Below are 27,551 nucleotides of genomic sequence, written 5' to 3'. Positions count from 1 at the left end.
GTGGCGCGACTGTCTGCAACCTTCCCCCCCCCCCCCCCCCCCCTCAGTTTTAGACCGATCAGATTGCCGGGTTTTGACGCATGGGACTTACTCTCGTGAGGACAATGATTTTCTTAGTCAACCGGTAGCCCTTGTGCCGCACCGGCCCCCTCCACCGGGTCTGTGACCCTGGCTTGACCGGCCAAGTCGGAGCTGGACAGCATGGCTTGCCACTGCTCTTGTGTAACGTTTGTTCTGTACTCAGGTGGTTCTTTGATACTTGCCCATAACACGTGGAAGAGATCGGCAGGTTGATAGCATTTCTTAGTGTTTCGGGTATGTTTTGGAGGTACTCAGCAGCAGGACCTTCTCTTTCCAAACCGCAACCGGTATTTTATGTACACTCTGACCAGGAGGAGGTAAAGGCAGTAAGCCGCGCTCTCCCTTTTATAAAGAGGTGTGCGCTAGAGGAGAGCTCACTCCTTTTTTACTCCCATGAAGGCGTATTCATGTTTAGAGTGTACCAATAAATGTCTTCACGTACCCACTCTCGACAGCCAATGAAGTTTTTCACTCACTCACTTAAGGGAAGTTTCAGAACGAGTGTGCCCGAATATCTCCGGAAGAGACAGGCTGGCAAATGCCAGATGAATAGGGGAAAAGTCCGCCTGCCTAGTATAATAATAATTGGTTTTGGGGGAAAGGAAATGGCGCAGTATCTGTCTCATATATCGTTGGACACCTGAACCGCGCCCGCCGCCGCCGGGTTCGAACATCATCTAAAAACATTATAGACATCATACGAGCAGTGGGAGGCAGCCCTGACCAGCAATGGTCTGGAGGACCAGTGTCGCATCATCTATCACAGCCTAGCGCCATCTATCAGAGAAATTTCGATGCAAGTCTACTCCCCCCCATTGTCGAGTTGTAAGGGAAAGGATAAAGGAGGGAGTGAAAGCAGAAAGGAAGGAAGAGGTGCCGTAGTGGGGGGCTCCGGAATAATTTCGACCACTTGGGGATCTTTAACGTGCACTGACATCGCACAGCACACGGGCGCCTTAGCGTTTTTCCTCCATACAAACGCTGCCGCCGCGGTCGGGTCCGAACCCGGGAACTCCGGATCAGTAGTCGAGCGCCCTAACCACTGAGCCACCGCGGCGGGGCGCCTGCCTAGGGGGAAAAGGAAATTGCGCTTAGAGAGGGGTACTTATAGAGAACACGCGGGAAAAAAAAATGGGGAGCGGGGGGGGGGGGGGAGGAAAATGTACTGGATGATTAATGACGCCGTGTTTCTGACAAAGATTCATCGCACCTTTCAGTGCGTTGCAAGGTGTCTACCGAACCTCGTTACTTGCCGTTGACGTACTTTGTTAACGGAGAGTCGGCTAATTCGCGCGTCGCTTGAATAGGGGTGCCGTTACCGTTGATAGGTAAATTAATTTTCCACTGGGATATTATTCAACAGAGAGACATATATTAAGCAGGGTTAATTAATAAACGAATGAAAGAATAAAAAATATGAGCCAATAAGGACTTGAGCAATGAAGATTAGTGTCCAATGTTGACTACGCTTACAGTTTCTACGATTAGATGGCGAGTCACGTTAGCCTTAAATAGCCATCGGTAGACCGCCTTGCAAGATCCGGAATAGATTTTTTTTATGCATGGTATGCTATTTTTTATACACGCAAAGTAAATATCTGAATAGGACACTGGTGTGGCATCTGCGTGTTTTCAGAAAAGGTTCACAAAGTAGTCATAGAAATGAGCCTGTAAGGTAACAGCACGGAGGATAGCTTATTCCTTTTATCTTTTGCAAATAGTATGTGAACGGTACCGTATTCGCTTTCATCCCTTCACATCTGCTCTAGTGTAAACAGCAGTAGTTTGCACTGTTGTTTGTGTGCTCAGAGCATTGTGTCATAGTCGCAGTAAGCGTAATTTCTTTTTCTTATTCCAAGAGTAATCCCGCCCCTTATGCAGCGCCCAATTGAATGGGAGCTTTTAAGAAAATAAAACTGAACAGAAACTGAACTTAACTTTTCGTTGTGGTGCGTTCTTTTTTATTTTTGGACATCGTTAAAATTATGCTGTTGCATCCTAGCACTATAAAAAAGCGCGTCAGCATTGTAACTAGAAAAAAAAAATCCCCTCGGACTCCACACTTTATTGTGAAAACAGCTCGTGAAAATTCTGAATAGCAAGTTCTCTGAACGTGGAGCGTGGCTTTGCACGCTTAGACAATCTGTCAAAGGTTCTATAGTGTCATTGAGTATTTCACTTGTGGCTTTAAAAAATGTCATTACAGAGGCAATTGCTCTCGATAGTAAGAATGCCTTTTGTTAGAAAAAAAAAATAGAAAATAAAAAAAGGAAGCACAAGTCTGTACTTCGACTCTGTCACACGCGGATTTTCTTAAGGCGCGGAGTCAAGGTTCTCAGATGTACGAGATCACGCCAACCACTAAACGCAGAAAAACGAGTGTCGCTTAAACTTTTCCGCAATTCAGTGTGCAGCCTACGTGGTTTTAATCTGCGACACGAATCCTGTAGCACATTTCGGCTCTGAAGCTTTGTTCTCTGTCAACTGTGTGTATGTTTCTTTTTTCGCCAGCATCATCTGCTGCGGTCTTGTTCAAGTGCAGTACGCCATGGGGAACATATCGCGGAAGTCGTACACAACCGTCAAGTACTTCACCAAGATGCTCAGGTGAGTGTGCTCGGTTATTAGTCAGAGAGCCCTTACTGATTCAAGTCGGCTTCCTTAGCTCTTCGATACTGTCAACCTGAGGATATATCCTGTGGCCTTCTTTGACCTCGGCATGGTGCAGGACGGAATAAACTATTAAAAGGTAGCCCGTACACACTGCCTTCTCTTTGCATGCTTCTGTTCGTATCATTTCGCGCGCGAATTCAGTTAGCAGTAACATATCAACTCGATGGTGTTTGCACTAAGTTTACAGGGCGCCTTTTATCCGGCTGCGGGACTTCGCGGTAGCGATAAGATTTCGGCTCGAATAAGATTCTGACAACACCTTAGTCATACCGTCTGCAGGGTGTGGTTGAGTCCATGCACCCACTGTTCTTCCATATGGCATCGTAGAAGGCAAGTAGAGGATCGCTCAATATGGCCGCCGCACTTCGCGAAGCGCTGCCGTCGAAATGGCGACCACGCGATAATAATAATAATAATTGGTTTTTTTGGGGAAAGGAAATGGCGCAGTATCTGTCTCATATATCGTTGGACACCTGAACCGCGCCGTAAGGGAAGGGTAAAGGAGGGACTCAAAGAAGAAAGGAAGAGAGAGGTGCCGTAGTGGAGGGCTCCGGAATAATTTCGACCACCTGGAGATCTTTAACGTGCACTGACATCGCACAGCACACGGGCGCCTTAGCGTTTTTCCTCCATAAAAACGCAGCCGCCGCGGTCGGGTTCGAACCGGGAACTCCGGATCAGTAGTCGAGCGCCCTAACCACTGAGCCACCGCGGCGGGGCACATGTTCCCTTTCATATTGAGCGACCCTGCACACGTTGTTAGTCGTGAAAGAGTCCTGCCTGCACACAGAGGGATCGGCCAGTTGTCTGGCGGTGGCGTACCTCATAATGCTCGTAAAGACATTGTTAAAATGAAGCGAAAAACGGCGGATCATTGCGAAATTTAAATGGCCATTTATTATTTTTTGAAAGATAATATATGCACGCGAAGTGAACTAAGAACTTTGTTTTCGATCTTTCCCGCTGTCTTCTTTCGTCTGGTTCTCTGCGTCAGAAAGCAAGTGGCCGACTTGGCCAATGATGCCACAGTTCGATAATTAAATAAATAAACTAGTCGATCAGCCAATCACTCAATCGATTGATCAAATGTCAGAGATGACGCTGTGTTAAAGAAATAAGTAAATAGATGCACCAAAGCTTTCCAGAAAACACTCTGCGCATATGCTTATACTTGTACGTTTACCGTAAACAAGAGAAAACATTAACTGAAACTTCCTCGCTGCGGAACGTATGTGGAAGCAAGGCTACGTCCTTCGCTATGTCGTCTGATTCTTTCCTTTTTTTTTCGTCAGTGAATCCGTATCAGCATATACTCTTTTCAGCACAGCGAACGCCATCGGAGCGAAATCGCTAACGTCCAGCATTGGCCGCATTAGCCCATTTTGCTTGGTTCGTGCCAGCGCAGAAGAATGGTCCAGCGCGCTGCAATAGCGTCGTGACAAGTGCAGCCGCTGCTTCGTCACGTCAGACGCGAGCTTGACTAAGTGCAAAAACACCCCTGGCGAAAGCGGCAAAGAAGACAAAAGGAAACGTCGCGCTTTGAAAACGTGCCCCGGGGCAGGGCGGCACTGCACCTGACAGCCCGTTGAAGAAAAGAGATGGGACATCCGTAAAGATTCCTAAATATAAAAAAAAGACGACATTGATTTGTACCCAGTGTACATGCTTTTCTGCAAGCACATAGGAGCCGTTGCGGTCGCCCTTTACTGTCACGCGCTGATCGTTGTCATCGTTAACTTTGGCGCCGCTCCCCTGTTTAAACAACACCGTTCAGATCACGAGCAATTCAGCGGCAGCACCTTGCCAGCCGTGGTCACGTGACCTGAAAGCGCAACCCGCGTAGTAGTATTCTGGCATGCCGCTTCTCAACGCGGGCAGCAGTCGAGGCACGTGACAGGAAAAGCGAGCGGGTAGTGGCGTACACACGCCGACTGTTTACGCTTTCCTAGGCTTGCCGTGTGCCCTAGACTGGGGCGTATTGGACGGCCCTGGCGGCCCGTTGTCAGATGAACTTGGCACGAGGCAACGTTGACAGAACGGTCTTCGCGGGTGGGCTTTGCCGTCCCGACGACGACGCTTACCGTCGACTCTGCCGAGTGTCGGTTTCTCCTAGCGCTGAGGAGGTTGATGACGGCGACAGGGGGAGCCAGCAGACGACTCGTAGAGCGCGGCTTTTCGTGAAAGGCACGTGGCGTGCTTGCACACGTGTTCTCCGCAACACTCCTATTTGTTTGTTTTTGTTTTGTTTTTTACTCAAGTGCTAGACTTCACTTAGAGGTTCGGGCGGAGTTTTCGCGCGCCCGTATACGAGTACGCAACCCATCGTTCATTGTCGGGGTTGCGCGTTTCCTGTAGAGACTGAGGAAATCTTTCTTCGGATGAGTGATCGCGGAGATCACCCGGTGTGTGCGCGCGGCACTTGGCGCAGATTCGTGCGTCCTCGCGAGTTCCCGCAGTTTCTCGACTAAACGAAGTTGGCGCCCCGGCGCGGAACCGAAAGAAGTGTTGTGCGAGGCTAGCTTCGAGAACGACGGCTTGAACAACTGCGAAAGCAATTTACTCGAGCACGCAGTTCGCGTCCGCGATTGTGACTGCCATTCTCGTGCTTGCTTTCTCTTCGTATATGTTCGTTTGTCTTTTAGCTCGGTTTCTCCTCGCTCGCGTGACCTTCTCGTTTCGAGTCAAACAATGAGAAGTTGTTGAGGAGTACCCAGTGCAGCCTATAGGCCCCGTCCTTCAACGCCCTTTAAACTGCGGCCTACTTCAATGGCGACGAATTCGGTGCGGCTTTTAAAGAAGCCGCCAAGGACGGGGCTTATCCTCATTCTGACGCATTAGTGGCACTGGGAAAGCTGTGTGGCGCCATGAAAAAACGCGCTTTCATTGCACCTTACTTTTTTTTAGGTACTTGAGGTTTTCTTTTTCTATCTGCTTTGCGGTTTCTTCGTGAAGAGGCGGCCATCGCTTGTAAAAATGGTCTATAGACAGTCTATAGACTTCTCAAAATCTCTATTGCTTTCTTATAGATATTTTTTGTCTACTCATAGTCTATAGAATGTCTACAGACAAAAGTGTACTAAAAGTGTATGGCCATAAATCTATAGACTGTCTATAATATTTGCATTGCCTATAGATTGTTCTCGAGGGTTAGTCTATAGAGAGTCTATAGACTTTATAGACAGAAGCCTATGGACTGTCTAAAGAAGTTTTTGTTAGGGATGGTACGAACTTGTAGGTGAATGCACTGAGTACACAGAAAACGGTGCGGATATTTTGTTTGTTTCTTCGTGTATTTTTTTTTGTCCATCCACTTTCCCCTGGTACTTATGTGGAGCGGGGAGTCCCCTTCTATCGCACTCATCTACTTTCTGTCCATGCTCCTAAATGTACGCCCAGTCAGCTGAATGCGCTATTTTACAGGCAATGTTTTCTTTCGCGCATAGTTGTAGAAGTAAATGCGAGACAGCAACAGGACCGGCCACTGATTATCAAGTGACATTAAGATCTATATCTATATTAAGATCTATATTAAGCTTACTCATAAGGATGGGCTTTAACGAACTAGGTTAGTTACTAAGAGTGCGCTCTTTCAGAATAGTTGGCTAACCAATTTGGCAAAACAAACTACTACTAAGTATCCAAGTCTCACCTGATATTAAGCTGACCGCTGGAGCAAAGAAGAGAGCCATTAGACCAATGATAAATCGCCGCGGTGGCTCAGTGGTTATGGCGCTCGGCTGCTAACCCGAAAGACACGGGACGCCGTAGTGAAGGGCTCCGGAAATTTAGACCACCTGGAGTTCTTTAACGTGCACCGACATCGCACAGTACACGGGCCTCTAAATTTCGCCTACGTCGAAATTCCACCGCCGCCGCCGGGGCGCGGTGTCTCAGTGGTTATGGCGCTCGGCTGCTGACCCGAGAGACGCGGGTTCGATCCCGGCCGCGGCAGTTGAATTTCGATGGAGGCGAAATTCTAGAGGCCCCTGTACTGTGCGATGTCAGTGCACGTTAAAAAACCCCAGGTCGTCGATATTTCCGGAGCCCTTCACTACGGCATCCCTCATAGCCTGAGTCGCTTTGGGACGTTAAACCTCCATAAACCAAACCAAACTAATTAACTGAACAAAAAGTTTGATTGGCATACAGTAATTAGTTAATTAATTAGAAGCAGAGTCGTTGGACGGCCGAATAGGCTGGACGGGAATATAATAGGTGAGCAGCAATGGACGCCAAATTTGAAAAACCAAAATGTGTCACTCGGCTGAAAAGCGGGTTGAATTACAGTTACTCTGCGAACCTTCCTCTGAAATGTTCCTCAGAGGAAAAAGAGGGGGAAAGAGAGCCGACGAGCTATCTCAAAACACATGCTTTCGCATTTCTCCACGTAAGCAGAGTTACTAAGTGCCCTCAGAAATTTTTTGGCGGAAGTCGGCTCATTGGTGCGGGTCTCTCGAAACGGTCCGTTTATGCCTGCGGCTACGGCACGCCGGAGCCGATTAAACTTCGATCTCCTCGCCTACGCTGACCGCCTTCTTTGTCTAGTTCCTGCGAATTTCACGTATACTGTCCAATATACCCCCCCCCCCCCCCCCCTGCTTTCTGTCTCAAGTTCTCCGAGAAACTTAATTGGGTTTTCTTGTGCTTGATCGTGCCAGCGAGTATTGCGATACTCTAGTTAAGACTAAGTAAAAGAGAGCTGTACTTGACCGAAGGGGTAAAGGAAAGGTGAGTTCGAGATTGGCACTTTGAAGCTCACATCCACGATGGGATCATCGTAATCCTATTTCCAGAAGGGAGATTTCCCTGTTTTGAAGCCGTGACGTAAAAGAGGGGCTGCTAGGAATACTTAGAGAACTTATTTTTGTGCCTTGGGCTAGGTTTTCAAACAAGATTGTGCGCGAAAATTGTATGGCGGCTTGTCCAAAGACCCTCGGGCGATTCTTTGTGTTCAAAAGAGGAAAGTACGCCTCTATTACTCTGGCGGATGATCCAACAAATATCAAATTCCTTATCTCTTTTTACAAAAGTTCTTGATTCAATCGGAAAGCTTCTTTTTTCAGTGCATAAAATTAATTAAATAAGGTATAATTGAACCTGTTCGCTAACCGCTGATGCTCACCAACTTTCTTGGGATGATCTAATACTTGGCTGGAAGCTGTCAGATTAGTCAAGTTTCCAACGTATGCGTCGCTCAAGTTACGCGAACGAGGCTGATAAACGCTTTTGAGGAAAGAAAAGGTAGAGTCTCTAGGTTTAATTTTTCGCCTCATGTCGTTATGGGGCGTGACAAATTTCTAATTGACTCAAACAAAACGAAAAAAAACATGCATTACCGTTTGAGGAAGCAAGAATGACAACATGACGTCAGAAGACAAAATTGTCATTAGGGAGCAGCGTTTATTTTTAATGCGATCACATTAGAAGCCAGGACCAAAATGTATCGTCGGTTATAAAAATCTCCTATTGGCTCAAGGGAAGTGACTTCACCAGATCGCAGCATTCCCATTGGCTGAAGGGAATTGACGTCATTAGACGAGAGCATTCCCATTGGCTGGAGGGAATTTCTGGTAAAAGCATCAACAGCTGCTAATGCTGTTGCACTGCCAACAGATATGGGATTAGGTGTCCCCTGTGAATTTTTTTTTTTTGTGTGGGTGCGTGGAGCCTCCAGCTTGTTTTGATCGCATTTCTTGGGAATCAGGTGGATTGATGACATTAGGCAAATCCCTAAGTGAGGGTGGCTTCGGATAACACAGGATAGGGTAACTGCATGCAGGTCATCCGTAGGGTTCCTTGTCTTGCATAGCAGGGAATTAACTTTGTTTTCGTTAATTGCGACGAATTAATTTCTTTTGTTTTCATTTATGTGTGGGCTAAGAGCGCATGCATATGCTGCGGCATTTGTGGTTAAGCATAGACGTGACAGCGCAACATTTACAAGCTCATTCAGCTCCTAACGTGATCATTTTCTTTATTTGCAGGCGGAAGCGTACTCATTGTTGATTCCCAACAAACGTTCTTATTTGCTTTCGCGGTGAAAACAGCATGTTTACAGGAATTAAAACAAGGCACAAAACACAATTCTCGACGCCAGCTAATGTCGTTTCCTTTTATGCGTTGCATATTGCAATCACTCAGTTCAGCCCTTGGGCGCGGCCGGGCAGCCACCATTAGCGCAACCACGCGACGTGACGTCACGACAGCCGGAGGAAAAGCTGTTCCCCAACTGGCGCGGTCGCGCGCGGCCGCAGCCACCACCTGACTCCCGCTAGGGGCGCTGCGCTATGATTGACGTCACGGCATATGTATAAAAGAGCTGCGCTCCTTCGCCGGGACAGTCTTATACCCCTGTCACACGGCCAGTTTCAATGCCGATCGAGTCGAGGGTCTTCGAGATTCTCAATCACCATCGAACTCGAAGGAGTTGTGTCGCTGCTACACGGCAAATCTCAATGGCCATTGAAATGGTTCTCGTTTCTCACACTATGCTTGTGTGGCGCCACAATCGCTACTTTAGATTTTACAAAATAACAAAAATATTTTATAAATGTATACGAAATGCTTAAATACACGCATACGCGCATGTTGTTTAAAACCCTTTTAATTGCACGCACGCGACGGACAGATGCAGACACTGCTGCAGCCACTCTAATACAAGACGAGTCAAAACCAAGCCAGTCCAACCGCGTCGGAGCGCTGCTTCGTTAGGCTTAACACATGGGAAGTCGCCTTGATATCTGGAAAACAAAAGCTATTTGTCTCTTGAAACTTTATGCGGGGGTAAGAATGGGCAAATCGAAGGCGAATACAACAGCTTAGAACACGATATTGCTTTGAGGGATTGGCGACGAAGTTGTTATCGCTGCGAAGCGGGCGGGCAGGGCGCCGCCATGTTGTCAACGTGAAGTACGCAAACAACGCAAAGACCGCAAAGCCAAATTAATGCGCTTAATGCGCTTAAAAACCAGTCTGATACAATTTTAGAATTATTGTACAGACTGCTTGGATTAAAGTCTAGGCGAATAATGTTTGTTCATACTTTTGTACCATGAATGTGTCGTGTACGAAAGTGCGCTTGGCGCCGCTCGAAGCTACGCTAGCAACCTTGGGCAGCGCTCGAAGGCCCTCGAAATCTCGATGCAGCTCCTCGAAATCTCGATGGAGTTCCGTGCTGTTTTGCCCCGCCGCGGTGGCTCAGTGGTTAGGGCGCTCGACTACTGATCCGGAGTTCCCGGGTTCGAACCCGACCGCGGCGGCTGCGTTTTTATGGAGGAAAAACGCTAAGGCGCCCGTGTGCTGTGCGATGTCAGTGCACGTTAAAGATCCCCAGGTGGTCGAAATTATCCCGGAGCCCTCCACTACGGCACCTAATTCTTCCTTTCTTCTTTCACTCCCTCTCTTATCCTTTCCCTTAAGGCGCGGTTCAGGTGTCCAAAGATATATGAGACAGATACTGCGCCATTTCCTTTCCCCAAAAACCAATTATTATTATTATTAGTTCCGTGCTGCTTCGTTGACTCGATAGGCTATTGACTCGATCGCCATTGAAACTGCCCGTGTAGCAGCGCTCGATCGCCTTTGAGTCGATCTACTATCGGTTCGAGGGCCCTCGAAATGCCCGTGCGACAGGGGTATTAAAAAAAGAAAACGTTGGAAAAAGAAAAGGTGACAGAATAAAATGACAAGGGAAAGAAAAAAAGAAGAATACAACTGACGCGAATTGATTTTTTGCTCTTTTTTCTTTCATTTGTATCCGCGAATTTTTCATTGTACCCACGCTATACCAACCAGCGGAGTCTCAGACTTCAGTAGTTGTTACATGCTGTTTTCTTCGGCGTGTATAATGCTTACCGTGTCGTGGCGTCCACCCCGTTTTGCTCTTTTTCATTGATAAAAAGGCTGGTTGTAATGGTCAAGAAGATTAGTCGGACGAGAAATGAACCAGCCTAAGCTAACGTAAGCGAATTCAGCTGGAGCGCGCTAAATCATACCAGGCGATAAAATTAAATACTCGAATGGCTGCCTACATCGCTTAACTCATTGATACTCGAGGAGCTCTAATAAAGGCACATTTATCGAAGATTTACCGATCGCCAAGCCTGCCTTAGCTAACATAAGCGAATTCAGCTGGAGCGAGCTATATAATACGAGGCGATAAAATTAAATACTCGAATGGCTGCCTGCATCGCTTAACTCATTGATACTCGAGGAGTTTCAATAAAAGCACATTTATCGAATATTTATCGATCGCCAGGAGCCCCACTTACATAGTAGCGGAAACTTTTCAACTACCCTTCGACGAATTCCCCTGCGAGAAAGGGACAGCGTCGCGCTCTCGATTTTCTGGCGTCGCGAGGCTTTGCGCGCCCAGGTCGCTGGGCGTTGAATGACGGCAGGCTTGCGTCGTTGCCGCGACTCGAGAGGCGCGTATAGTGTAAGTGTCGAAAGATAAAAACGCAATGACGTGCTGAGTGTACGGAGCCGAGGTTTCCAGCGCCGGCAAGGCGAGAGCTCAAACAGCGTAAGTTCTTTCGTATCCCGCGGCTTTTCGCCCGAAAGCTTTTTGGCTGTGACCGGCATTACCGCGCTGTTTCCATTCCCGAACGAGCCTCTTTCAGTTCCACTTCCCCGTCAAAGTCGTCCAGCTGTATAGCTCCGTTGCGCCGGCTCTCGTTATTTTTTTTGTTATTTTTTTGCTGTTGTTGTGGATTGCAAGAACGGCGCATACCCTCCAGGGTTATTGGCCACTCAGGGAATGAATTCCTCACGTCATAAGGAAAGGAGAAAAAAATTTTTAAAAATAATCTTCCTCTCACCTCCTCCGAGAAAAAAAAGGAAAAAGTTACCGTTTTTGAGCGAAGTCATATTTTCGTTTGCGCCGTTATTTTTTTTGTACAAAAGCGCAAAACTTTCGGTCTGCTGGTGTCGAAATCTCGCCAGCAACAGGCTTTCTTCATTCGAAACGCCAATGGAAAGCTGCGTGCGAGCGATGTTTATAGACTCTGCCGCGCGGCGCACTCTTGGAAGTCTGCGTGCGTCGGAGCTAAAACTTCCCCGTCTCCCACGCCTGCGTCCCAGGGGCGGAGAGAAACGTCTTTTCTGATGGAAATAAAAGTTGTCCAATCAATCAAATCCCGCAGTGAAGTGAACATGGTCGATGTGAACGATAAACATCAGGGTTTGCTGAAAAATAAATGCAGGACGTCTTTATACAATTTCACGCTTCAAGTTTGGCTTTTTTTTTTTACGCTAATAGTTTAAGCTGCAGCCCACTCAACACTGATTATCGCGTACCACTTCTGAAATGAATTTTTGTAAATGGCTGCGTTTTTATGGAGGAAAAACGCTTAGGCGCCCGTGTGCTGTGCGATGTCAGTGCACGTTAAAGATCCCCAGGTGGTCGAAATTATTCCGGAGCCCTCCACTACGGCACCTCTCTCTCCCTTTCTTCTTTCACTCCCTCCTTTATCCCTTCCCTTACGGCGCGGTTCAGGTGTCCAACGATATATGAGACAGATACTGCGCCATTTCCTTTCCCCAAAAAACCAATTACTATTATTATGTCAGCAACGTGTGCGAAAATTTGTCATTACTATTAAAAGAGATGACAGCATGCTGTTTGCAGACATGCATAGTTGACAACCGCTTTGTTTATAAAAAAAGTATCATGTTGTAGATGTTGATGTGTGTATAAACCACATGTCAGCGACTCATTTAAATGCGATTTGCTTTACTACCGTACGAGCGCAAATGTATGCGCACCGCGAGTAATTATGTGCGCATAATGTATAAGCAATGAAAATGCGGGATATAGCAGGCTTGAATAATTGGCTTCCTTTATTTTTGAACCAATTATGTGCGCATAATGTATAAGCAATGAAAATGCGGGATATAGCAGGCTTGAATAATTGGCTTTCTTTATTTTTGAACCATACATTGCAAAAACATAAAAAAATACATTTTTTGAAAGGTATACTACTGCACATATAAAAACTAGCAGATTACGCTAACTTCTGAAGCAGCATTGTCCTGAAGGCCTTACAACTATAAAACTTTTCAGACAAAATGAGGTAGATAAATCAACTCAATAACACAGTTCAAAATTGTACCATCGCCTGCTGACATAGCAGTACGGCCGGCGAATATTCTGACTGTTTCGCCAGGAGCCATTGCTTACCGCAGTGAATGAGCTTACAGCGTGCCTTTTGCATCCCTGGAAGCGGGCACTTCGACTTTGTGGACGTTTTCTCAAGATCTCTATTGTGAAGTGCAGCTTGTTAATTACTGTGATTAGCTTATATACTTGCGCACGGAAAGACACTTCTGCCTTAGTACACTGTGTTACACATGATAGGATTAGTATTACAAGGTTCGATTCACATGAGCGCACAAATAAATATGCTCATTTCTAGGAAGAGACATCATCTAGAAAGAACACCCCCCCCCCCCCCACCCCGCTTCCCCTTTTCCTTTACGACGTTTTGTTTTTACAATCGGTGATTTGGACGGTATGGAGGAAAAACGCTAAGGCGCCCGTGTGCTGTGCGATGTCAGTGCACGTTAGAGATCCCCAGGTGGTCGAAATTATTCCGGAGCCCTCCACTACGGACCTATTTGTTCCTCTCTTCTTTCACTCCCTCCCTCCTTTATCCCTTCCCTTACGGCGCGGTTCAGGTGTCCAACGATATATGAGACAGATACTGCGCCATTTCCTTTCCACCAAAAACCAATTATTATTATTATTATTTGGACGATAAAGGAATGGGGAACTTGCGCTGAAGATTGCGGCGCCGATTGCAGCGCCATAACACACTGCCTAGCGAGAAGCGCAAGCAGTTTTGGGTAGTACTCTTAGTACTTTTCCGCTGCACCTTCAGGGGCTTATTGGCGTGAGCCTCCGCGCTCTGTGGAAGGCGCACGTGCCGTGCGTCAGCTATCTGGGCTACGCCGAGAGAAGCTGGGCAATGAATGCTGTCAGCCAAACGGGGGTATCCAATCGTGCAGAATGTGTTCTCGCGTTTGCAGCGACCCAAGCGGCTGTCAAAATCAGTTTTGAGTCACCGAATGGAACAATTGCAGTGCCACCTTGGCAGCGCAGGTTCCCCATAGAGTATATCTTTTATAGCTGTGGGCATGCGGAAATGAAGCAAGAAAATAAAGCGTACAGTAGAAAGAGGGTTGTGGCACGTGCCTATATGCATCGATTAGCGACATAGGATAGCGAGTTTCTGCGCAAAGCCCTTTTTAGCTTCTTCCACGTGTCGTCGAGAGCAGTGCTGCTACATATGAGCTTCATCAAAATATCTCAGCTCCCTGAATCACCTTTTGTTCGCCTTGGAAACGGACGACATAAAGACGTTAGAACCCCCCGTTTCCGTCCCGAACTTTCGTGGTTTTAGGACGTTCGGGAAAACAATGGTTCGCGTTTTTCTTTCTCAATGCACAACGCGAATGCGCTACTGACTGACTGATGTTTCTGACAGGAAGAATGAAAAGGAAAGAGCACGTGCCTGCCTACTGGCTCAAGCCGAGCCACGCTCGCTGCCGCGTGCTGCAAGTTGGGGGGGGGGGGGGGGGGGGGGGGGGGTGTTCGCCATTTCCTTCCTAATTCAGGTATTGTTAACAGCTGTGCGCTTAACGTTTCGCGAAAACCGGTGAGCCTTAGTGGAACTGCTGCTTTTAGATTAGCGGTTGTGTGTGAGCTCCGAAAAATTGGGTGTTTAGAGATATTTCCATTATTTTTGTTTACTTCTTTTGCCTTTTGTAAAACAGCAGGGCTGTTCGTTCCTTTAGTTCGTACTTGTTGGGCTTTTTATTTAAACGGCAGACGAGGAATAGGAGCGTGCGGTGAGGAGGAATTGCGATAGAACCGAGAAAAAGAGCTTTGCGCTGCTGGTGTCAATGGAGCAGTAAATAGAAGCGGTCGTGACTGAAAAGCTTTAGATCCCTGAAAGCGAGAGCCGGTCGGACACGACGCGACATGTCATTTAATGAGCCCGGTGGCAGGGTGTGGGCGTTTACCAATGGTTGGCCCAGCTTTTTACAAGCTGAGCTGAAAAGTTCGCCCACACCGTTCCACCGCGCAGGGACGCCACCGAAGTGGCCATTTCACTCTTTTTTTCATGTTCTGACGCGCTGAAAGCTTTCGTTTCAGTCTGGCCCGCCAACTGGATTAGGGTCCCGTAGAATCTGGACAGCCGAATTTTCTCTTTCTTTCCTTCTTTCTTTCTTTCTTTCTTTCCTTTTCTCCTTCTTTCTCTGTTTCTTTCTTTTTCCTTCTGATTCTTTGTTTCTTCTCTCTCTCTCTTTCTTTGTTTCTTCTTTCATTGATTTCCTTCCTTCCTTCTTTCATTATTTCTTACTTTTTCCTTCTCTCTCTATTTCTTTTTTCCTTCTTATTCTTTCTTTCTTTGTTTCTTATTTCATTGTGACTAAAAAACCGCAACAGACGCAGGGCAGAGGAAGAAAACAACACAGGGTGGTAGGTTGCTGGAGGAGCCCTTGCAGCATCTTGGCCTTAGTTTGAGCAGCCCGCTCTTGCTGTCATTTGCCGCCACCACATTTGGGTTCAGCCACAGATCTGTTTGTACCGCTGTTTTAAATTTCCTGATAGAATCTCACCGACTGCCTTGCTAAGTGCTCCAAACTTTTCTTTTCTATCAATTATTACATTTTGACTTAATCATTATTATTTAATCCCTCTCTTTATTATTATTCTTATAATTTTGAAATCAAAACTCTCATCCCTTTTCTGTTCATGAGGAAGAATTCACCGGTGTTGCGCTCCCACGTGCTTTTCCTTTTTATTAACTGCGTTCAGGTGAACAGCCATCCGATTCTTGGCCGATCCCCCAGTATGGGTATGTGCCATCTTTTGATAGGCTAACAACAACAACAACAACTTACCTACGGTATGTACCGCCCTGCGTTGTCTTCTTCCTCTGCCCTGCGTCTGTAGCGGTTTTTTAGTCATAATGTCGCACCAACTGGCCTACAACTTTACCCTGTCACTCTTTCATTGATTTTTTTTCTTTCTTTCTTTCTTTCATTCTCTCTTCCTTTTTCATTTTTTCTTTCCTTCTCCGTTTCTTTCTTTTTCCTTCTTATTCGTTCTTCTCTCTCTTTCTTTCTTCCTTTCTGTCTTTGTTTCTTTCTTTCATTGATTTCGTGCTTTCTTTCTTTCCTTTTTCCTTCTTTCATTTGTTCCCTTCTATTTCTTTCTTTCCTTCTTTCTTTATTTCTTTCTTCTTTTATTTCTTTCTTTTCCTTGCTTTCGTCGAGAAAAGGATTGGATTGTTCAGTTATCACGGAGGATTGTTCTAGAGGGTAGAACTGTTCGTGAAAAGATCGCGTGATATACCTTCGCCGAACTGGTGCATTTGACGCGTTTTACACCATCCGGTAAAGAGAGGGCGGAGATATGGGATTCTTGACAACACAAATAGAACGAGGGGTTGGAGGAATTCGCCGTTATCCGCTAGCCGACATTTCGACCAGAGGACGTAACTTCGTTTAGGCCAACAGAAGGCATTGACGAAGGAAAGTCCTTTTAACGAAACGTTGTCCAACGGATTGAGCTGCGCTCATTTTGTGCTTTAAAGGGACACTGAGGAGAACTCTATCATTTTTTTTTGTTAGCAAAATCTGATAGTTCGGCATTTCATGGCTTTGTTGCCGCTTGTCCGGGCGCGAAAGATGCATTTATTCCAAAGAAATTTGGATTCGAAGATGAAAAAGTTTTTCCCGCCGCTCTGATTCAAACTCGGGGAACTCTTGTGACGCCACGGCAACTCTTATGACGTCTCAGAACGGAGTGACGTGATACGTGACGTAAACGCAGACTCCGTGATATCTGACGGCTAGCGGTGCGGTGCGCAACCTTCCTTTACCAGCCTCAGAGATTCGTTTCTTCCGTGAAGTAAGGAAAATTCCTCCAAGGTGGCGCCTCTTGTCCTAGGAAGTCATCACGCTTGTACTTGCGATATTGGCCTGTGGCGGCGACACCTGTAGTTTGGTTCTTGCTATTTTCTACATTACAAGAGCTTTGTTATCAGTAAGAGCGGTGTTTTTGTGATCAGGAGCTGGTATTCTATCGATACAAGCCAACTTCAATTTCTCCTCAGTGTCCCTTTCAGCTACCCGATCGCTCGTGGCTGAAAACCAATGATTGCCTGCTCTTCGACGACTTTATATAACGTCGCAGTTAGGGGTCGCGTTGCCTCCGTTTGCGTCACCCGCGTTCACCGCGACCGTTGCCGGCTGACGCCGATATCTAAATAAATCTTGCCCGCGTAAGCCTGAAATCGGATACTTTGTGCGAGGAAGGAAAAATTCGGTCGGATGGAGGCAATTTCCCGCCCCTCTTGGTGATCCTCTCGTGGCCGCGGTCGTCTAAAAAGATCCGCTTTCTCTTTCCACTCTGCACTTTTAATCCTGTCTCCATGCGCTCAGTATCGCGTGCGATGAATTCCGCGATGCGATGGTCAGAAAGAGATTGGAGCTCCGCGGCGCCGAAGCGAAATGTAATTTGAGCGCGAGGGAGATATTTCCGCGTCGGTTCGTTTTACGGCTGTGATGCGATTACCGAAAGAGAGAATAAAAAAAAGCGCTTTTTAGGGCGGGTATTTTCTGCCTCGGTTTTGAGAGGAATGAGAGAGCACTTTTTGTTTTCTGTCTGCCGCAGCGATGTCAACAGCTTTTCTTTTCCGTAAACACGTTTCGTAATTGAGTTTATAGCTGCCTCAACCTCGCCAACGAGAGCGCGAATTGTTGGTAAAATTATGGCTGCTGCCTTGCCGCCTTCTCTTCAGGCGAGATGTGGAGGCGATCACAGGTGTCTTTTTGTTTAATTTTTTTTACCATTGTGGCGTCACCACAAAATCTCAAGGCGCGGCTATTTCAGACTGTCAGCCCTTACAAAAGTTTCTTTACACAGTCTACAGACTGTTCATAAACTTTTGTCTATGAACTCTATAGACTTTCTATAGAAGAGATGTGGAGGCGATCACAGGTGTCTTTTTGTTTATTTTTTTTAACATTGTGGCGTCACCACAAAATCTCAAGGCGCGGCCATTTCAGACTGTCAGCTCTTACAAAAGTTTCTTTACACAGCCTACAGACTGTTCATAAACTTTTGTCTATGAACTCTATAGACTTTCTATAGACGAATCTTATAGTCTAGTCTATAGACAATACATATTCTACAGACAGTCTATAGACAATCTATAGATTTATGGCCATACACATTTAGTAGACCTTTGTCCATTGAGAGTCTATATATTATGAATAGACAAAATGAAATATCTATAGGCAGGCTATAGACTACAAGGACAGTCTATAGACTATTTTTATAAAGGAGGTGCGGTTGTTTTTGTGCGTTAGCATTTGGAAGCTCCATTGTGCGCACCAGCCGGTGTCGGCGCACGTGAGGTCACGTGCACGGAAGCGCCACCTGCCATGCTGAGCAGGTGCCAAAGTGGAGAGAAAGAAATCTGTCTGTCCTCTTGTAGAAAAAAGGATGGAGCCGGAACGGTACAAGCGGACAAAATATTGTAATGCTAACGCGTTGTAAACGTCTAATGCGATTACGAGCCCATTAAATTTTTCGGTTTTCATTTCCATCGGATTCCAATACCGGGCGTACTGCGAGCGTCCAGTAAACATCCCGGAGGGGACGTTTGGTTTGCTGCATTTACCGTACATTCAACAGATGTCCGAACTTCGCTCTGAACGTTCGGATCTCAATCGGACATCCATCGGATATTATGTGTTATCGGGACGACGGTGGAAATGGTGCTTATATAAATGGTTCTGGAAAAGCTAATTTGACTATTAATTTAGGCCTGACTTGGTACAACCTAACCACAACCGCGATGACAAAGTAAGGAGCTCGTCGATTTATTCGCCGCTTCTTCTCCACTCACAGCGCCGTGTCCGACACGGTCATCTTCATCTTCCTGGGCATCGTGCTGGTGAACAAACGTCACGTCTGGAACACGGGCTTCGTCGTCTGGTCGGCGGCGTTGTGCCTCGTCTACAGGTTCATAAGTGAGGCCGCTTTTCCCGGTTGACGTGAACACTTTCAACTTCAACTTCATCCCTAAGGTCCTCTTTGACGGTGGCACACAATATCAGTTGAAACGGGGTTGATTTTGCGTGGTAAAAATGAGTATTTGCTCTGAATCTTCTATAGTCAGGCTCTTATAATCAGTAAAATGTAAACGAAACAAACCTTAGGATGGGAGAACTAGCGACGTGACAATTTTAGTGGTTGGCGGTATACCAGACGCAGTCGCGTTGCAGAGTTTTCATAGCTACGTTTGAGAGCAGAGTGCGCCTTAGAGTGGAAGAGAGACATTGGTAGACTCGCGAAAAAAACTACTCGGATATGTTCCGGGGGCAGTTTAAAGTTTTGTGCTTACTATTAAAATAAAATGTTGAAAGTATGTACAGATCTTCTGTTGCCACTGTGCAGTGTATTCTTTGCGCAAAAGAAACAGCCGTGGAGGCTTCGAAAAATATCCGCTTTAAACTTTCAGTGCGGTCAAAATTTTGCTTTTGTCTTTTGTTTTGTAGTCTCACAGCTTTTAAAATAGCTTGAACAATAAAAATGTTTAACTGACGAATCGGTTTCAGGTAGAAACGACGAAAAGGAGTATAATGGCTTCAAAACCACGTCGTCTGCATCGAGAAGCTGGAACAATGAAGCATTTGAAATTTATACAATTGGACTTTCGTTAACTTCGTACTTAACACTACCGAAGGTTGTGCGAGATGGTGTGCGTTCGTGATGAAAAATAGCTCAACAGGAACACAAAGGATACGCAGACTATCGCTTGTCTGCGTCGTCCTGTCCGTCCTTCGTGTTCCCGTTGCGCTGTTTTTGATCATGAATGTATTTAACACATGTGGCATAACTCTTCGACTTCTCCCCAGACATCGCCGAAGCATCCCTAGTCCTCGCAATTTCAATAACATAAACGCAGTGGATCTCTTTTAAATCGGTGTATAGGCTTCCTAGCGAGAGTTTCTGGGCATTCAGAGCTCGGCCTTTCTTGATAAGAATTTTTCGCACGCAATAAGTTCGTACTTTCGTGCACCTACTAGTGCGAAGGATAAATTATGTGCTTCCATAACTGTTCTCTCCACTTTCAGCGGTATTTGGCCTGACGTATCTTGTGAACCTGCTAGGACGTGTGAAGAAAATCAATCTTGAAGAACAGTTTATAATGGTAAGCGCATTTTTCTGCCCCTTTCTGCTTGATGGAATTGAATATCGAGTAACCTGACGCGTTAGGCTCCCAAGCTATGAACAATAGTATGTCTCAGTTGACATGGATCTAGCGAACTTTCTTATCAGATTTATTTGAATAAGCCCCGAGTCTACTAAGCTTAAATCGCGCTCACAAACTAAAATAAAAGATAAAGCAGCTTAGCGGCTTTAATTTACGACGTTCTCACTGTTATCTTTTGAGCGTCAAAGCGAGTCAGAATGCGCAATCTAAAGACGGCGGGAAAGTCGGCTTAGTCATTGCGAAAAAGTCCTCTTAAGACGCTGCCTTGTGATGAGTCTCTCAAGCCGCTTTGGAGCAATTAGTTTTACTAATCTGCGCCACGGTAGCAAATCTGGATTTGAAAAGGGAATTTTGTTTCTTTACGCTTCGCTTCTGTTTTTTGCTTTCTTCGAGAGCTGATTATTTCGTCCGCTGTACTTAGCGGCGAGTCACTTGTTTCTTGATGCATTTTTGCTTTTTCTGGCACTCGTTAGGTATTAAGCGTTAAAGACTAACGACGTTCGCTCGTAATTTTTACCTGCCACATGGGCGCTGACGTTGCCGTGGCTAAGCTCTGAATTTCATTAAAATTCATTGCGTGTGTACCTCCACAATAAGTGCATGTTTTTTTTCTCCTTCCTTTTTTCTAAACTTCCTAAGCACCCGAGTTCCATTTATAAGGCGCATTTTTTTTCTTCTTTTTTGTCTTGACAGTTCTCTTGTTCACGCAAGTGCAGCTGTAATTTCTCAGCGCCGAGGTTTTCGAGCGCGTCCTTAAGTAAACTGACGGCTTACTATCACATTTACACAAATATAAGGCGGTCGGAATTAACTGCGACCTCTGACTTTACAGTCACTCTCCGAGTAGATAAAGAAAATTTGTCTCCGTGTGTCTCAACGAACGTTAGTTAATTCCTTTTATTTCAGTCCCCGTTTTGGAAAAAGTGATTGCGTTACTCTCGCGTATTAAGTTACTGCTCTTAAGAATTGACGTGATTTGTTTAATTATTCAGAAGTCTCGCTTTTTTATTTGCGCCTTTAGAACGGGACACACTAAAACCGTTATTGCTGCTGTACTTGCTGAAGCGTTCGGACTTTCTTTTTTTGGCGCAAAAAAAAAAACCCTGCCCTTTCTTACCGTAACACTAAAAATTCGCTCTCAAGTGACATTTTTATCCTGCGTCATTTGGTCTCATACCACGAATGACGATATCGTTGCTTGGGGAGAGCCATAAAGAAGTACGAATTGAGCACAGGTGTCGATAGAGATTATTTTGCAACGCAGGCACGCATTGTCGTTTTTTTTTTACTGTCATGCTAAAAAATCTCCGCGAGAGGCACGTTATTGAAATTCTCTAAACGGATAGCACTAACTTACACAGATCATCTATTTTACCGTAACTTACACGGTCCCCCCCCCCCCCCCCCTTTAAAGAGCGAGCAGGTTCTTCTCCAAATGACACTTGCCGCCGCTGATCAAAAACTTGTGTTCCTAACGTTCTGCACGCACTAAAAAAAGACGCAAATAAATTTTACGTCAGCTTGTGTCATCTTTCATAGGTAGTGTCGCCATCTATTAGCCGTAAGAAGAAAGTGTTGCTGTACAGGGATCGCTAATTTTTTCAAACACCGGTCCACCGGCGGAGGCCATATCGAATTCTGGGACTGAACGACTACGGTTTGCAACGCATGCTCAGAGTCGTACCCCCCCCCCCCCCTTTTGTTTTCCTTTTTCACGCGAACGCGAATAAAACAGGCGTACGGAGGTCTTCGCGGCGCCGTGGCCTTCTCCCTGGTGATCATGCTGAGCGCCTGCAAGTTCCCAAACTACGAGATGTTCGTCACCACCACTCTGGTCATCGTCCTCTTCACCGTCTTCATACAGGTGAGCATGCAACATGCACTGCCCAGGTGTGCACGAACCTTAATAATAATTGGTTTTAGGGGGAAAGGAAATGGCGCAGTATCTGTCTCATATATCGTTGGACACTTGAACCGCGCCGTAAGGGAAAGGATAAAGGAGGGAGTGAAAGAAGAAAGGAATAATAGGTGCCGTAGTGGAGGGCTCCGGAATAATTTCAACCATCTGGGGATCTTTAACGTGCACTGACATCGCGCAGCACACGGGCGCCTTAGCGTTTTGCCTCCATAAAAACGCAGCCGCCGCGGTCGGGTTCGAATCCATCAGTAGTCGAGCACCCTAACCACTGAGCCACCGCGGCTAACCCTAACCCTAACCCTAACCACTGAGCTACCACGCACCTTCGCTGGTGTGGCGTTTGCGCCAACAAGAGAAGACTTCACAGGGCCTCGCTTCTCATTGCGCGCGTGATGATATCAAGGAGGAAAAGGATACGAAGTGACAAGAGCTAGAGATTACACAAGATGATATGCATTTTTCTATCCCCTCGAGTTATCAGAAACGCCGTCTATTTACCTGCTAATATTGATTATATGTATGTTTTGTATACGTGTGCTGCTGATATTGTATAAGTTTATTCGTTTGGTTTATTCTTTTGGTATCCGTGCGCTGCTAACATTGTATAAGTTTATTCTTTTGGTTTTATTCTTTTGGTTTCCGTGTGCTGCTAATATTGAATAACTTTATTCTTTTGGTTATGTAACATTATATGTTCACTCCTGCTTGGGCCAAGCAGTGGCCTGCAGTATTATGAAATAAATAAATAAATAAATAAATATAAACAACTGGGCCGGTAGTGGGACTTTCCAGCATAATCTCGGCGCAGACTATACGTTAAGCCTCTCGATGATTGCTTCATTTATATGGCAGTTGCCTAACCGTCGCTTCGTTTGCGCCCGAGTTTCTAGTAAGTGAGGCGATGGCAGCAACGTGAGCCGATTAAGCCAGATCAGCTGTTCCGAAACTCTACTTGCATTGTTTATAAATACATCGTGCGTTTAATCCGCCACCTGCCATGGCAGGGTGTTCGCGAATGCTGGTTAAAACAAAGCTGTTTGGTACGTTCTAAATTTCTTTTTATTTGTCTGTTCAATTTTCACTGTTTTGAAAAGATAAGTATTTTGGAGCAGTTTTGTCGCAGCTGCGCGGAAAATTGATACTAACTCTTTGAGAATGCAGTTATAACTGAGCTATAGCGATCAATAAAAGAGATCGCTGACTGCGACTTAAAAAGATTCCTTGAATCATGGTCTTTCAAGCATAGCATTTCGAAACTAGTACTTCTCTTTTGTGCTTAACAGCCCGGTTTACTAGTAAATAAATTTCATTCCTTCTTCTTGAACTGCTTCAGGTAACTGGGCCGCCGTGGTGGCTCAGTGGTTACAGCGTTCGGCTGCTGACCCGAAAGACATTGGTTCGATCTCGGCCACGGCGGTCGAATTTCGGTAGAGGCGAAATTCCAGAGGCCCGTGTACTGTGCGATGTCAGTGCACGTTACAGAACCCCAGGTGGTAGAAATTTCCGGAGCCCTTCACTACGACGTCCCTCATACATATCCTGAGTCGCTTTAGGACGTTAAACCCCCATAGACCATAAACCATGCTTCAGACAACTCACTTCATACTTTTACGCTTATGCTGGCGTGTTTGTTCTGCAAATTTTTTCGCGGTCACGGACAGGCGTTATTTTGAGGCTTTTACCACAGGCACCATGGGCTCTGTAATTCGCCGGAAGCAAGAAACGGTACCAAAGACAAAAATGTAAAAAAAAAGCCCGCAAGCACGGCCGCGTTTTTGTTGTTAACGAAAATTTGTGTCGCTTTTTATACGTCGGCCTCTGTCCCATCGTACTTTATTTGCTCGAACTTCTCAAATAAGGCACCGACAGCTGCTCACGAAGAAAGGCCGCGCTGTGATTAAGAATGGCGAGGCAAACTTTCTTGAGGCGTTGAGTAACGAAGCTTCATTAGCGGTCTTTGCTCAGACAGCGAAGCCAAATATTGTCGCCTCTTTCTATGTGTGCAGCGCAGGAAGAGGCTTGTGTGTGGCTAGAGTGCAATCTTTTTCAGCTAACATCAGCGTGGCAGGAATAAAGAATTAAAAAACAAAACAAAATCCTTTCCATTACCGTGCTTGTGTTTTGCGGAGGTTCTTTCCTCCCTATCTTTTATTTGACGATAGCATGTCGTGCGTGTGTGTTTTCTAGCCACAGAGCAACACTTAGTGTTCCTGTGTTTGTTTTCTATTATCCCGGTTGCTTGACACAGCAAACTGTGTGTTCAGAGTAAGGCGCTTCTCCACTGTAGTGATGGCAGTCGATTGCTTATGATTCTCTCACGTGCATCGTGCCTCACGCCACAAGCCTGCGTTACAAGCTCTCATGGCTTAGCGAATAAGGCCTCTTCTTATGATTAACTGCTACGTTAACAATTCAATTTTTTTGTTGTTGTTGCCGCGGCATTTTTTTTTCGGTGTTGGTTTAGGAGTGCGTACAAACCTGCATGTCAATATTCCTCAGTTCTCGTGCGCTCTTCATCTGTTTGATCAAGTGAAGTTTTTTGGTACGATAGCGATTTATTTATTAATTGCGAGAGCAGGTGTGTTAGTGAGGCTGTTTTTGGCGCAAATGGAGCTTTTATCGAAAAAATCGCGCTAGCACCGAGAAAATATTTCTTTCTTTCTCCGCGCTTTAGTGCTTAGATGGCGATGGTGATGATGACCTCAGGCTTAATGGCACATACCCATGGCGGGGGATTGGCCAGGATGCATAAACAGCACCGCTAACTGCCTTATCGTCGTGACATTTCCGGGCACAGCGTGCCATCATATTTTAACGCTGAATCTACGGCTCGACTCGAGTTGTCGGTCAAACTTCCACGTTCGTACGAGACGTCGCTTTTTTGGTAGAGGACTACGGCTAAAGGTGATGCTGTTCTTATCTTACTTTACTCAAAACGCAGCGCAATTTACCGTGAAACATAATGGATATACGAGGAGCCTCAAAAAATAATAAAATGGCAGGTGCATTAGCGAAGCGGAAGTGCCACTTGTTTGCCACGGAAAATCATTTTTACTTTGTGCTCCTGTTCAGCGTGCTTTGCCACATATGTACCTTTTATGCGGAAAAGCCATATTAACGTGACTGGCGGCACGCTGCGGGTTTTCGAGATGATGGAAGACTAATGCAAAGATATAATTGTCCGATGCGTGTGATTAGCGGTTTGTTCTATCAGAAACGTGTGTTGTTCAAAAGGATGCTGGCGGCAATGCCAGCAGGAGTGCCGAATTTTCTATGCCAATGATTTGTCCTACTGTTAGAGAAGAGGTATGCCAACGAAAACATCAAGAATTAATATCAACGAAACTGAAAGAATGTTCAGTAGTGCATAAGAGAAAAACAGTACCTGATAGTTAATTGCGTATTTGAGCTTCTGAGTGGTTACGTCTGTCGAAATCAGGCTGTGGATGTCAATCTGGACGCTAAGAAATTACCAGGAGTGCATTTGGCAGACACCTTCAAGTTCTGTACAGCAGGTTACTCATACCCGTCAGAAAAAAAAAATGCACTGCAAGTTGCACCCTGCCAGCAAGATGTGGACTCATGGAGGCTAACGAAAAAATGACAGCCGATTACGATAGTCGGCAATGCGAACTTTGATCCCAGCTCTTCACGAATTTTCACGCCACGGCTGTCAGGCGATAGGGGGACTTGTGACCTGTCAGGTGGCATGTTATGCCGACAACTCCAGGAACCGACGGCTAAGAGCTGCGCCCTAAAAGCCTGAAAATAAATTCAGGACAACGTAGCAGTACTGTCAAACCCGGATATACATTTAACTCCAAGGGCATGGCGAAATAGTTCGACAATCTAGAAGCAAGAATGCATTGCACTCACGCTATATAGTGGCTCGCTTCTTGCAGTTCATGCGGCCCGCCGGCGTGCTGGCAGCGCATGCACCGGACTTTGTTAGGCCTAACCTGCTGTGTACGATGCTTTGAAACTATAGTCGGATACAACTGAAGTCTGCAGTGAAGCTCCGCCCACATTTAGGACCGCCGTACATAATCCCTTCGCGACAAAAAAGTAGTTCGTTGTTAAAACTTCTCTTGTCACCTAAACAAGAAGCTAATCACGGGAAAATTGTTATAAGCTCTAGAATTTTCATACCTGGCTTGTTTAATAAAGTAAAACATTAAAATGATGATTTCGTTTACTTTTGTGATTGGCTAGCGGAGTAATACAGTACGCCGCGGACCGTGGCCCAGTGTTTACTGCTGTTTTTTTTTTTTAAGTTGTATCCTACTGTAGCCACTGCCTGTCATAAGAATAATCGCACATTAAAATTCAGGTACAGTTGTGTTGCGCAACTGCAGCTAAGTGAGCGAAGCACGCCACGCGAGCGCCGCGGCTAGGCTTTAGTTAGCTTGACATCGCCGCATGACGGAAGGTGGCGTGGAAATTGAGTAGAAGACACCGAAGGCAACCGTCAATCGCACCCCACGTTCACCTCGTCACGCCGTCTCACAGCGCTAGCTCTGCTAGAAGGTGCCCAATGCCGCGCAGCTTAAGTCTCCGCGCGCGAAAAGTGGTTGAAGAGATACGCTTTAAAAGACCTGACTGTTTGTCTAGTTGGTATTGTGACATCTTGTTCATCTTCTTTAACGCAAAGTACAACGCAAGGACAGGACGACAGAAGAAAAAATGACTAACACGGGCGCCACTTGCAACGGCGCGGCGCGCCGTTCGATATATTGAACGACCGGCGTTAAACTGTGCAACTTTCCTCTACTTTTAAACCAGACTTTCAAGAGGATAAAGTGCGAGTTCGATATATGCGATAATTTGAAATACCCGGGTTCGTTACATCCGGGATCGACTACATGGCAAAGAAATTAATGAGGGCAACACCTCAGTAGGCATAAAATGTGTGGTGTGATTTACAACAAACTCGTGTTAGTGATATCCTGAAGCAAATTAAGACAAAAATACTGACTAAATTAGTGTCTTTCGTGATGAACGAAACAGCGCACACGAAAACACAGAAAAAAAGAAAGAGGAACTCTCGGCGCTTGTTATACGTCTCCCTTTTCCTTTTTGCTTCGTGCTTTCGTGAGCGCTGCTTCCTTGATCATGACTAAACCAGGCTACAGCTTAATTAAAACATTCCGCGAGAGCCGTCGTTGGTCGCAAGTGGCAGCTTGTAAAACTCTAATGGTCACTTCCAACCGCAGAGTTGGAGCACTTCGGGAGCAACGTTTTCTGCTCTTTTCGGAGCAACTGCATTCCAAACGCAGATCTGAGCCACGGATCGCGTCTTCCAATCGTAGACAGGGAGCGGTTGCCGAGCCGAGATTGCTCCGTGGAGCAGTCGGGACTGCTCCGCCGAAATCGGCGGCGTCGACCGGAAGTTTGCGTGACGTTCTTTTTCAGCGGCGCTAGCGGCGCCCTCCAGTTGCCGAGCCGAGATTGCTCCGTGGAGCAGTCGGGACTGCTCCGCCGAAATCGGCGGCGTCGACCGGAAGTTTGCGTGACGTTCTTTTTCAGCGGCGCTAGCGGCGCCCTCCATTTCCGGCGGCTTGTCGCGTCCGCCGCGCCGGCTC

At 46.1% G+C, this 27,551-nt stretch overlaps 1 protein-coding gene across 1 annotated transcript in view; it reads left to right on the top strand.

Annotated features, from left to right (window-relative positions):
• Positions 1–27,551, top strand: part of LOC144120791 (sodium/hydrogen exchanger 4-like) — a 265,475-nt gene that overhangs the window by 216,637 nt on the left and 21,287 nt on the right. The window contains 4 exon segments of the mRNA XM_077653497.1: positions 2,593–2,688; positions 18,683–18,804; positions 19,912–19,988; positions 21,787–21,915. Coding sequence (XP_077509623.1) covers positions 2,593–2,688; positions 18,683–18,804; positions 19,912–19,988; positions 21,787–21,915 — 424 coding nt within the window.

The sequence above is a fragment of the Amblyomma americanum genome, chromosome 2 (genome assembly GCF_052857255.1).
Source record: "Amblyomma americanum isolate KBUSLIRL-KWMA chromosome 2, ASM5285725v1, whole genome shotgun sequence".
Taxonomy (NCBI): domain Eukaryota; kingdom Metazoa; phylum Arthropoda; class Arachnida; order Ixodida; family Ixodidae; genus Amblyomma; species Amblyomma americanum.
The sequence above is the reverse complement of the archived record's forward strand: the minus strand, read 5'-3'. Positions and strand labels throughout refer to the sequence as shown.